The following is a 12314-nucleotide window of genomic DNA, read 5'->3' as shown; positions in this document are numbered from 1 at the left end:
TCCTCCCTGAGCAAGCCCAGGCCCCGTGAGCGGACCGAGGGACGGCAGAGCTGTGCACACACCTTGCGCTGCTGAGAGAACAGCTCCAGGTGAAATGGCTGTTCTCGATGGCCGTCTCTCCACAGGCCCAGTGTCCCTGCTGGCTGAGGAGCGAGCTGCAGTGGCGGGGCAGTGGGCGCAGGGTGGCTGTGTGAGGAGAGGCCCGGGCTGCCCCTGCCCGCCCAGCAACAGCTGTGCCATTGGCCATGGCTGAGCCATGCACTTGCACATTGACCAAGCCCCAGTTCAGAGCAGAAATTATTACTAATCCCGGGTGCGAGAGCGCTGTTCCTGCTCTCTCCTCCCCGGTGTGATCCAAGCGCATGACTGCCCTGCCTGCTCCTGCCTTGGTGCTTTGGGAACTCGGGGATGAAAAGGAAAGACAGACTTGTGTAGTTACGGGATCTCTTGAGGTGTCCTGGGTTTGCCTTGCTACTCACTTCTGTAACGTTTGCTGGGCTATTCACTAGATGTGTGCCTAGAGAGGCAAATTAGGCCATGAATTAAGTTTCCAAGTAAGAGTTTCCTTCTTACAATAAAACATGCTTCCATCTTCTCATCAGTAACAACCTGAAAGATAGAAGCTGAAGCAGGAGGTGCCTCTTGTGAAAACAAGTAACAGGAGATGGTTGTATTCAGTTCTTCCTTAGCTGCTTCCTACATAGGGAAACTGTACATTAACTTAATCTTTTGTGTATGGGCAGGGCCTTGCTAATGTTACTGTGTAGGCAGCAAGTCTGTGGATGTCAGGCTTTCTGCATGTTTGTGACTGATTTTTCTTGTTTCTTTTAATACGGAATATCTTGCTATGTACTCCTGATGTCTCCGATAAGGTCGTGGGTCGAGAGGAAGACAGGGAGCTCTCTTACCAGTTAGCATCACAGGCAAAACAGACGCAAACTCGGCTTGGTGTAAATTAATGCAATTTATTGCCAGATGAAGCTGACACCTCTCCCCTGTCTTTGGGAGGATCACCGTGCACTCTGAATCGATACAGGCAGGTGTAGTCCGGGTGACCCCAGTTGCTCAGCACTTGCAGCCTTAAGTACTTCACAAACCCAGAGAGCTCGTTCTGAAAGGAGAAGAAGAAATGAGTTGCCTTTTCCTCTCTGGCGTTTGACTACTGACAGAGTAGTGCCGCAGCGAGGGACTTGTTCAACAGCTTCCTTCCGGCTGCCCTGCGAGGTCTTTTGACCTATGGTGCTTCAAGATGTTCTTATCTTGCTCTCCCTCATTTGGCCAGCAGAACGGTAAAGGAAGAAGCAGCTATGAGAAGCTTCAGGAAATACATTGGCAAGTTCTTCTCGCCTGCTTTGAAGGCCATGCTCCCACAGTCAGAAGACCCACTGGTGTTAGTATAATGTCTCGTTGCCTTCTCTAGAAAGCCTCTGAAACAGAATGGCCTCCCTGTCACTACTCGCTACCAGCAACACCAGAATCCTCAGAAAGCCCAGCATTTCTAGTCTTTAACTAGCAGGCCAGTAGTAGTGCATACTACGGGACGTGGCCACGTGTATGCACTTGGAGTCCAGACAGTCAAGCTGGTTTCAGCTTCAACTGCAGCAGTTGTAAGCGCTGAAGCTTAAACCCAAAACGAAAGAGAAGAAGAACGGCATACGCCGTTAGGAAGTTAAAGTGGCATAAAGGTCAGCGTGGCACACGCTCAAGGAGGGGGCTGCCTATAGCCCTTTGGCAGGGAAGCTTCTCCCCAGCCAACCGCATGTCTCCTCCTCTCCTACGATTGCCCTCCCTCTTTGTCCCCGTACCTTCAGCTGGAAGGTCTGACTGGGATTGAGCGCCGCCAGGAAAGTGAACTGTCCCAGGAACGTTCCCTGCTCCTCATGGTGCTTCAGGCCCTAGAGAAAGCCGGGGGTGGAGAAAACAAGAGCGCTTGGTACACCGTGGGAAGACTTAACTTCCGTTGGTGAAGTACTGCTTGCTTTCAGCTACATAGTCCAAGGAGGATGAGCAGAAGGAGAAGATGAGAAGCTGCAGCTAGGTAGCATGCCACACTTGCCTATTCAACGAGTCTAAGCTGGCAGTCAGAAAAGGAGCAGACATTGCCAGTGGGAGGGGGGTAACCTCGGGATCACAAATGCCCCCTGGGATTGGAAGCCAAGAAGGTTTAGAACCGTGCACTGTGCCAGCTGCTTTTCCCTGTGGCTCCTGGAGTACCCTCTTGCCCCGCAAGCTTCCTTTCGAGCAGTACATTGGATAAAAGAGGAATACAACTGCCAGGAGGTTGTTTCTTCTGCGAGCCAGGAGGCAGCCGCAGGCCACTCAACTCTTTGACCCATATTCAGCCCCCGCTTAGAAATGCTATGCGACCCCCTGCCCCCACTCTTGAGAAATCACTTACGTAGACAGCAAAGTCCTTTGGAGCTCTGGAGGTACTGTCTCCATGGAAGCCTGTCCCTAAAGCATGGTTCATGGTGACTGCTCTGGGAATGATTGGCATAGACAGCTTGATGAAGACGTGTCCCTGACTTCCTGGGAAGGGCCAGCAGTTTCCCGGATGATTTTCCAGCTGAAAGGAGAAGAAGAAAGCACGTTCACATGGAGAAGGGTGCCCTGGCTCTTATTCCTGCTGTGAGCATCAGAGGATTAAGAACTGATTTGGCTCATCAGCTCTGCTCTGAACCGCAGCCAATGCCTTCGGTGGGACCCTGCAGGTACCGAACGGAGAAGCAGTTGTGAGAATTCACGCCTCACAAGACCCCTTCAGGGGAGAAACACTTGGATGGCAGGGAGTTGGGTGTGCTACTTGTAGAAGCTCTCCGGCCTCTCCCAGCCAGCGCCTGCTTGTGCTCACTAAGAGCCCCGGCAATCTCACAGCCCAGACCTCTGCAGGCACCTTTTCCCTTCTCCTCCCGTGCCATGCTGACAGTTTTCACAGTGACTGGGAAGACAAAGACTGCAGGACGAAGCTAGCCTGTTAGAAGCTCCCGCGGAGGACCTGGGGCACTGCGGGAGAGGAAATACTCAGCAGGGAGACACTGGAGGTGAGTAGGTCCATGCGAGAAGAAGACAGTAAAGAAAGCTTCGAGGAGCAAAGACAAGGGTAAAGGCCACTCTCAGGAGCGTGTTTGGTTCCTGCCCCCCACCTCTGTTTTTGTGTTTCTTGGTGCTCGTACCTCCAGAATAACCTCAGGAGACTTGACGTAATCCAGGATGGGCAGGGAATACAGAAAGACTCCTTTTGTATTCCGGAAGGATGGAGAAGTCCATGGATGAATGATAGCAGCCCCTGGAAATTCAAACATGAGCATGCTCATCGAGCAATGTCAGGAGGAATATTGCAGTGTTGACTTGAAAAAGTCTTCTAAGGAGTCATCCATCTAGTACAGTGGGATTGCCCTCTTTCTTACTGGCATGATCCCTCTGGAACACAGAGCAGGGACTCATCAAAGTGTCGTAAGGGGCCGTGGAGAAAGACAAGAATGTGACCTAGGCTTTCTGTTCTTCAGCTGTGGTCTGGCCCGTTACAGACTGTGTCAGTGGGTACATTTTTCGGGCACGAGGTGGCCCTTGACTTGTCGCCCCTTCTCTCCTCCCACTGGGCGCATTCAAACGCCCGCCTTGTCAAGCTGGAGAGGAAGCGCTTTGGAACTGGTTGGTTTGGACAATGTCACGGCACCTGATGATTTGAGGGCATAATCAGGCATCGGGACTTGGTTTTCTTCCAGCTTCTCCAAGACTTGATTGATTATCTCTTGAACAGCCTGGGAAGGAACAGAAAGGAGAGCGCCTGTTAGAAGGCAAAGGAACGGGGCAAGCAGCTCCCCTGCAAGGCCAGCCAAGGTGAACAAGGTTCAACTCAGATGTAAGGAACGCCGCAATTGCCCGGAAACCTCCCAAGTTTGCTCTGCTCCCACTGAGCGGTATCAGAACAGAGAGGCTGCTCACGCCAACGCTCTGCGTGCTGAAGGCGCGGGAATGGGCTTTTCCTGTGGAGATGCCCCATGCCAGGCGGCACGGACAGACAAGCCTTCTGGGCATGAGATGGGACTGAGGTAACTATGGACTGCTGAGACCATTCTTTCTTTCTGGTCCTCCCTTGAGGAGGACCCGAGATGTGGACGGAGAGGAAGGTGCGACTAAGACAACTGTCATTCCTGTCACGGCTCTCTCTTCCCCCAGAAGGAAGTGTGGAGCAACAGGAAAAGGAAGTGTGGCAATGCACAGCACTTGTTCCAGCAGCACCAGTTTTTTGGCTAGCTAGGGCAGGGAACTGGAGTAGGATACGTGCCGGAGGGAGGAAAGCAACCTCTGAGTCGAGCCTTCTGCAGTGTGCCCTTACCCATCCGGTAAAGCCTGGGAGCTTAGCCTGCTTCAGGGCTTCGTGGAGAGCACGCTCGGTGACATCTCTGACGCTCCATCGCAGGTGATAAAGCTCTTCCTGGAGCTTACGCAGCTGTTCTGACAGGGTCAGGGTTTTGCTCAGCGCTTCTCCTAACTCGTCTCCTGCTGGCCTAGAAACAGTGAGCAAGGGAGAGACTGTAACTGTTGTGGCTGGCCTCTCGGATGCTGTGGGAATGTGAGCGAGGCAAGAAGCCTGGCTCTGGCTGACTGGCAGGGTAACCACATCTTAAGCAGTTGGGAGAGTTAGTTCTGAAGTTCTAGGAGCTTCAGGCTGAGAAGCTGCTTCCCGGCTGCCTGGGTCCATTTAGGGGAACTACTGAACGTCTCAAATGCCCCAAGCCATCTTTTTCCCTATTACAAGTGCCAACGTATCATCAAAGCCATGCAAGAGCAGATTTGAAGGGGTGCAGGTGACAGTTCCTATAGAAAAGACCAATACCTTCCCTGCCTTAAGCATATACTACTGAGACACGATCTAAGGGAGACAGAGGAGAGCTCTCCTGGATCAGTCCTAGAGCCCTCCACCCTGATTGCCTTTCCTGTGCTTGGTTGCCGGTATCTCGGCTCTCCGTTTTTTCCTCCACCTCTCTCCTGCTGCTCCCTCTTCCCCTTTCTTAGCACAACATCTTCCTTGCCTTGGCTAGCCTCTTCTGCTTGCTCGAGAAATACACTTCTGTCCTCCCTCTCTGCTTGACAGTGGCAGTTGCAAGGCTGCCCTCAGTCCTTGAACTTTGCCCCCCTGCAAAGGTCTTCACGGGCAACTGCTGCTACAGTGACCTCAGCCTGAGAGAAGACTCTCTTTCCCTTGGCCTCTCCTCTCCTTGGAGGGGGCAATGCTGCTTGCAGGGGCTTTCTGTTGCAGCCCAGCAATGGAAAGCCGCAGAGGTGTCTCCTAGCAGCTACTCGCAAGCATGGAGGGAGAGAACGGGATGCAGGATGGAGAAGGCTACCGTTCCCCTTCTCAGGTGTTAGGAAGGTGGAGCTGTGAAGAGCCCAGCCCAAGCAAAAGGGTGGACGGATGGGTGGCCCCAGTCCTCTAATGGGCGTGGGGAGCTATAGCTGAGCATTTGGCAGAAGGGAAGAAAGGGCAATGGGAGAAGGTCAGGGAGCTGTGCGAGGTGAAGTTTGTGTGAGACGGGACATAAACAATGTCCTGGTGGGGCCGAGGGACAGAGCTCCTCAAAAGAACCGTCTAGTCAAGGGGAAATCGTTTTTACCTCCAAGTCTTCCAGTCCCCTCCAGGGAGGTGCAAACGCTCCTGGAACGACAATTAAGGGAACAATTAAATTCCAAGCAGAAACAGGCCTTCTGCAGGAAGGAAGGCAGCGCCTAACAACAGTCTCTGTACAGGCACGGGAAACAAAGAGTTACAGACCCCATGCCTCTTTGTGCTCGGGTGCTCCACCAGCGTACGCTGTGAAAACAGCACCGTGGACCGGCAGGGAAGACAGAAGACAATTCACCTTGGGCATTGTCTTCTTCCAGAAAGCCTCCCCTCTTTGACTTGGGCACGGCTTCCAGTTAAGCACCATCTGTTCTGCAAAGCCTTCTGCTATTTGTCAGGCATTCATTTGCAGGCAACCTCTTCTACGTATTCCTTCCATTTCCTGTCTTCCTAGGCAGCTGGGCTACTATCGCACAGCTTCCTGCTACACTTCCAAGGGTGGTTTGGGTACAGGTCCTTTCTTGATACCACCTGGAGAAGTTCCATTGCTGTGAAGCTGCTTGCTGAGTTACATGCCCACGAATGAATTTTGGAAGTGGTTGGCACGTTGAAGGCTGGGGCAGCAGGACTCTAACACCAATGAAAAGCAAAGGACTCAAGTCTTTCCACGCAAGCCCGTGCTTGCTTTGCTGAAACCTATGCAGGCCCAAATCTGCCTCATGGTTGTTCTTTATCAGCTGCGTGCAGTGCCACCAACTGTGGAGACAGTGGTGTTGGGTCCAGTTGACCTTCACCTGACTGACCTGCCAGGGTGGCTCCTGTAGCTAGCCCTAGGCACAGGCTTTTAAGGAGTGGCACTTTCTGCCCTGGAGTGATGCTGGCAGAACCAGCCTTGAGCTGAAGAAACCTAAATGTCACCTGCTGTCGGAGAGGCTGAACGTAGCAGGAGATGCAGGCCCGGCATACTGCTGCAATCCTCCAGAGGCTTTCTTCGCCAGGCTGTCCCACGTGGTAAACACCTGTCAGACATACACCAAAGCTCTCCTTACACTTCGACCTTGGTCTAAGGCTGGGTTATGCCTCGGGCTGCCCGCTCCCCTTTCCGGGTCTCTCCCAGGTGCCATAGTAGTCTCTCCTCTTGTAGTCTTTGAAAGAGGTCATGATGGTGTCCGGGCTCCACAAGAGACGGACATTGCCTCCCCTGGACTATGCTCCTTGTCCTGCAGAAGCTTCTTAACCTCGTGGGGCAGGCAGGGTTAGCCACTGCCTCTCCCTCGGCTTGAGAGAACTGGCTTAGCCCTCGTGGGGAAGGCAAGTCACCCCTTCCTCGCCCCCACAGCCGTTCCTCTGAAGCAGGGGGAGTGGCAGAGCTCTGTCGAGGACTTTCTGCTCTTAGCTGGGCTCCTCTGGTCTCAGCAGGAGAAGCGGACCAGGGCAGAATGGAGCCCTGGGGACCTCCTAAAGCACCATCCTCAGGTCTGAGCTCTACAGAGACTCACCGAAAGAGAACAGACCGACAAGCAGCGCCAGGGTCACCGTCTTCAGAGCTTTCATTTTCCTACAGAGCAGCAAGGAGGAAAAGGAGGGTGAAGCTGGCGGTACGTGTGCAGTTCAGCAGCAGACTGGAGAGCAGCTGTAGGGACTGCAGGTCTTGAACCTGGCACTCCTGGCGTGAGGATTGGCTTGGTCCTGCACAAGCTCGAGTCAGCGGTGGAGTTGTCACCAACTGCACCAGTGGGGCATTTGGTATGGTAACGATTGGCCCTGTTTCGTTAGGGACGAAGGGCTGCGGATTGATTCCGGAAAAGGGAAGGAGTTGCACCAAAAGCTGTGGCCATACTTCACGTCTGTGGGGTTGGAGAGGGATTCTTTGGAAATGGAAGGGACGTAACAAACGCCTGTTTCTCCTGCCCACCATGCGATGGGTGCTTGTGCTGACACAGTTCTCCACCCCCTCTCAAGAAGAGGTTCAGCCTGTACCCCTACAGTTCAACAGCCTGCAATGCAGGGGATTGTGTGTCTCCCCTCTAGCAGCATTTCTTTAGCAGCCGGGTTATCACTGGCCCTTTTCTTGGCATAAATGCAGACAAATGCGGGCTGGGTAAAGAGGGAGGGCTGGGTAAAGAGGGAGGGAGGGGGGAGGGAGGGAGGGAGGGAGGGAGGGCTGAATGTAAAGGCATGCTGGTAATCCATGGCGAAGCAAGGAAACACCAAGGCAACACCCTGGTGGCTAGGCCCTGCTCCCCTGAAGCCTGATTGGCCAAGAGACAGCACACACTGCTCTGGAAGATGGAAACTCCTCCTGCCTTGTTCTAGGAGGCTCTTGAAAGGCTTACACTTCATCAGGAATAAACAGTCCCCTGTTGTTTTGCTAGAAGACTGCTTGGACCCCTCAGAGGATCTTGTGCTCCTTTTCCTAAGGGAGAGCACTGGTGAGGAGCTGACTCAGTTTCCTAAGGAAACCTCATCTGTCAGGAACACAAGTCAAATCCAGTGCCAACAGAGGCAACAGTGGTGTCCTTCTGGTTTGGGTCAAAAGGAAAACCAGGAAAGCTCAGGGACATAACCCATCCTGCAGAGCGCAAGACAGGACTGTGCTAAGCTCTCGCAATTGCTACGGCAGGATGTATCTGGGCAACCTCTTGGGACTCCCTCCGTGCGATCCAAAATGGACTCGTCCCTCATTTTGCAGAGACAACAGGCTTTCTAGGGGTAGTCCTGGTGTTCGTGAAGAGACTGAAGAGACTGCTGCTGCCTTCCACTACCTCCAGACCGAGCTCTCAGGCTGCCCTCATGTTCTTCCCCTGTCCACCCCCCCCACCCCAGCTGATGAGGTGGAAAATACACTTGGGGAAAGGAGAGGAGGATTTTTCAAACGTACCCATTCCAATCCAGGGTATTCCGGGGCTGTGTCTCCGTATCCGCCGAGGTGCGGGCACCAGGCATCGTACTTGCTCAGGAGCGAGCCAAAAACTCTGCGATCTCCGTTCCCTCAAGACCGAGAGTGACAAAGGTGCAGGGACAGCCCCGCTCTTATGCCCTGCTGTGTCTACCTCAGCACCGACAAGGCTTTGTGACATCAGCGGCAGTGGGTGATGTCACAAGAGAAAAGGCAGCACCACATTTCGAGGCAAAGTCCAACCTGACAGGGAGCAGGTTTTGCACTCCTCTCCACAAGGGAAGGAATCCTACCGAAGCAAAATGTCTCCTACCAAGGGGTCAGCTCTTTGAATTCCCACCGAAGAGTGACAGATTTGGGAGCTACAAGAACCCTTCCTAGCCGCTGCTTTTGACACTCTGTAACAAGGAGGGCCTTCAGAGGTGACTGAAGTCAGGCACCAAGTACGTTCAGTGTTTCTCTGGCGGGGCCTCAGGTTCATGTTGGTGGCTCTTTTCTTGCAGCCTGAGAAAGGCAAGGAGCCATAGGGGCACAAGGGGCAGGTGCCTTGCACGTTCATTTCTAGTTGTTGCCATAGGCACCGCACTCTGCGTTCCAGAGGACAGTAGACCTGTCTAGATGAGAGGAAGGGAGTGTACTCGACGCTGAGCATGCTGGCTGCTCCACGTGCTCTTCAGAGGCTGGAGTCCTCCCCTCTTCCCTAACAACAGACACCTTAGGTTTTGCTTTTGTGCCCGAACAAACGACTAGCAGAGTTGGCAAAAGCATGCTACCTTATCCCCAGAAGGACAAGAGGAAGCCTGTCCAATCGCAGATGAAATGCCAGAGCTAGACTGTCCAAAGCAATGGCTCTGCCAGAGTGGGTGCTGTGTTGGATGAGAGCCAGGTTTAGGAGATGACAGAGGCACATCCCCCCGCACGCCCTGGGGGAGTGTCGCTGCCCTGGGAACACAGCTGGCCCAGCAGGAGCAGCTGAGGCCCCTCGATGGCCATTCAGAGGCAGCTTGAGCCAGAGTTCCCCTCGAGGAAAGGTGTCTTGAGTTGGGCAGGACATACTGAACTTGAAGTTGCCCTATCCTGAGTGGGTAGGCCATCTGACGCAGTTCTGGGCACCCAAACTTTTACAGTGCGTTCCTGCTTCTCCGTCTGTGCTCCTGTTATCAGTTGGTGGTGCTTTAACTGCACATGTGTTCAGTCTTCCATTAAAACCAAACATGAATATATCTGTGGGAGAGGGTTCTTAGTCCTTTTTCCCATCCCCTCTTCCTCCAGGGAAGTCTCCGATAAGGTCGTGGGTGGAGAGAAGGACAGGGAGCTCTCTTACCAGTTAGCATCACAGGCAAAACAGACGCAAACTCAGCTTGGTTTAAATTAACGCAATTTATTGCCAGATGAAGCTGACACCTCTCCCCTGTCTTTGGGAGGATCACCGTGCACTCTGAATCGATACAGGCAGGTGTAGTCGGGGTGAACCCAATTGCTCAGCACTTGCAGCCTTAAGTACTTCACGAACCCGGAGAGCTCGTTCTGAAAGGAGAAGAAATGAGTTGCCTTTTCCTCTCTGGCGTTTGACTACTGACAGAGTAGTGCTGCAGCGAGGGACTTGTTCAACAGCTTCCTTCCGGCTGCCCTGTGATGTCTTTTGACCTATCCTGCTCAAGACGTTCTTATCAAGCAGCTACCTTGTGCTGATATTCTTTTCCGGCCCTCTCAGGAAAAGGTTCAGCCTGTTTAGGAAAGTAACATAAGATTGGCGAGGAGGATTGTAAACATGCTCAAGTGACTTGCAGCTGGGGTGTAGAAAAACACATATATCATAGTAATTGTTGTCTATCCTTGTGTGTTTGACAAGCTGAACATCTGTGTTCAGATAACACAAGGCTGTTGTAGACTCAGAGGCACCCTATGGAACATGCTTGAGATTCCTGCCCTGGTGTGGGAAAGATCAAAGCACAGTGGTAAACTGCTCTTGCCCGAATCCCTGAAAAACAGGCAAAACCAGCAGGTTCAGCGATCCTCTAGCAAGGACTGATCTCTGTGGTGCCTGCATCCCCGCTTGTGTGCTTCTGCCTGTGTGCTGCTTTGGGGATCCCCCGGTTCGTGAGGTAACAACAGAAATAAATGTACTCTTTGCATTTCATCTGTGGTTTTGTGGTGGTTCCTTCATCCTGCCTGTGCCAGCTCACACACCCCCTTTCATTACCTGTAGCGTCATGCAATTGCTCACATTGCTGTCTTGATAGAGCATCAGGCATCTGCCCACACACTGAAATATCTTAGCCTGTGCCTTTCAGTGTTGCTCAAAGAGAAGGGATTCATCTGAGGCTGGGGGTGAGAATTCAGTCTTTGGCACCCAAGAATTTCACCTTTATTAATTTCCTGTCTTCCCAAAGCCCGAGCAAGTGATGGGAAAAAAGGATGAGACGAGAGGTGGCGGTCACTGCTTTTTCAGTCCATACACAGCTGAATTTTGTCCTAATACATAAGGTTTAATTCAGGTTAATTTTGCTACCAAGCAGGATTTTTGGAAAGTGTTCAGATATTGTGTGCTTCTCTTTTTAAGGGCTAAAGACTGTCTAGAAAAGCATCATCCAACATGAATAGCTGTACTGTGGACATGTGTGGAGAACAGGTGAATTTTACTCATGAGGATTATGAATTAAGGAGTACAACACCTCCAAAGAATGTGAGGGAATTGAGGAGGGGACACAGGGAGACACTGGCCTCTGTCTCCTCATGCCCCCAGCACCGCAAGGAGATAAAATCCAGGGTGACAATAACCCATGATTTGTGTTATAGTATGCCATAGCGGTATGATACCGTACCTGTATGTTGTCATAGTTATACAGCAAAGGTACAAGTGCAGTGGCGATCCAACCTGATCTGGTTTTGGTGCCCAACAGTCCAATACAACAGACCATCTTTCCTGTCCTGAATGACCATCACAACACATGGAGCCCAAGACATGGACTAAATGAACTGAATGGACATTTGAATGGGCATGACCGTGAACTGTTTTGTTACTGATCTACTCATCCACCCATCCAAACGGTGATGTCCTACCGTGGAGACAGGGATATGGTGGGGAATGGTGTTGAAAGGCCAAGAGAAGTCCAGGGAAATGAAACCTCCCGTATCAAGAAATGCAGTCCTTTCTTCTTAGAACACAATGAGGAGGGTCAGGCATGATCTGCCCTGGGTTCATCCAGTCACCTTCTCTTTCAGACACACAGAAATGGAACCCAACAGACAGGTTCCGTGACACACTCCTCACCAAAGGGAGGCTGAACAGCCTCTAGTTCCCCAGCTGGTCCTCTGCGCCTTTTGGAAAGATGCATGCAGCATACATTTTCCAAGCTGTCAGGGAGTTTCCCTGATCTCCATGAACTTGCAAAGGCAAGACAGAGTGACCTCGCTATGACATCGGCTGGCTCTCTCAGCACCCTTGGATGCAGCCCTGCCAGTTCTGTGGACTGTTAATGTCTGAGCTTGCTCAAGCAACCCCTGACTCCATCCACATCCACTGCTGATTGTTCTCCTCCGGAGTCCTGCTTCAAGGCGCAAAGGCCTGGGAGACCTTGTTGGTGAAGAGAGAGGCAAAGAGGACAAAGAGTACCTCAGACAGATCTGCACCCTCTCTTACTAAATTCAGCAGTGGCCACACATTATTTTTCTGATTATTCTTGAACTGTAACTTCAGTCCTAACAGCTCATCTTGATGCCCTTGGGCTCCCTCGCAAGTATTAACCCCAGGGGAGATTTGGCTTTCCTAAACCCCTCCCTGTTTCTAAATTCTTCCTTTGAAGTGAGGTCCTCTATCCACACCCTCTCTGCTTCCCTTTTTCTATG

General features: G+C 52.2%; 1 protein-coding gene across 1 annotated transcript; it reads right to left on the bottom strand.

The window, feature by feature from the left end:
• Nucleotides 1–955: 955 nt before the first annotated feature.
• LOC127028337 (SUN domain-containing protein 3-like) lies at nt 956–6690 on the bottom strand. The gene is given in 8 exon segments (XM_050914049.1): nt 956–1111; nt 1806–1895; nt 2399–2566; nt 3174–3286; nt 3677–3761; nt 4340–4495; nt 6533–6622; nt 6625–6690. Coding segments are annotated over 8 exon segments (924 nt in total).
• Between the last annotated feature and the right edge of the window lie 5624 nt (nt 6691–12314).

Source organism: Gymnogyps californianus, unplaced genomic scaffold (assembly GCF_018139145.2).
Source record: "Gymnogyps californianus isolate 813 unplaced genomic scaffold, ASM1813914v2 HiC_scaffold_31, whole genome shotgun sequence".
Lineage (NCBI taxonomy): Eukaryota > Metazoa > Chordata > Aves > Accipitriformes > Cathartidae > Gymnogyps > Gymnogyps californianus.
Note: the sequence above shows the minus strand (reverse complement) of the source record. Positions and strands in the feature narration are given on the sequence as shown.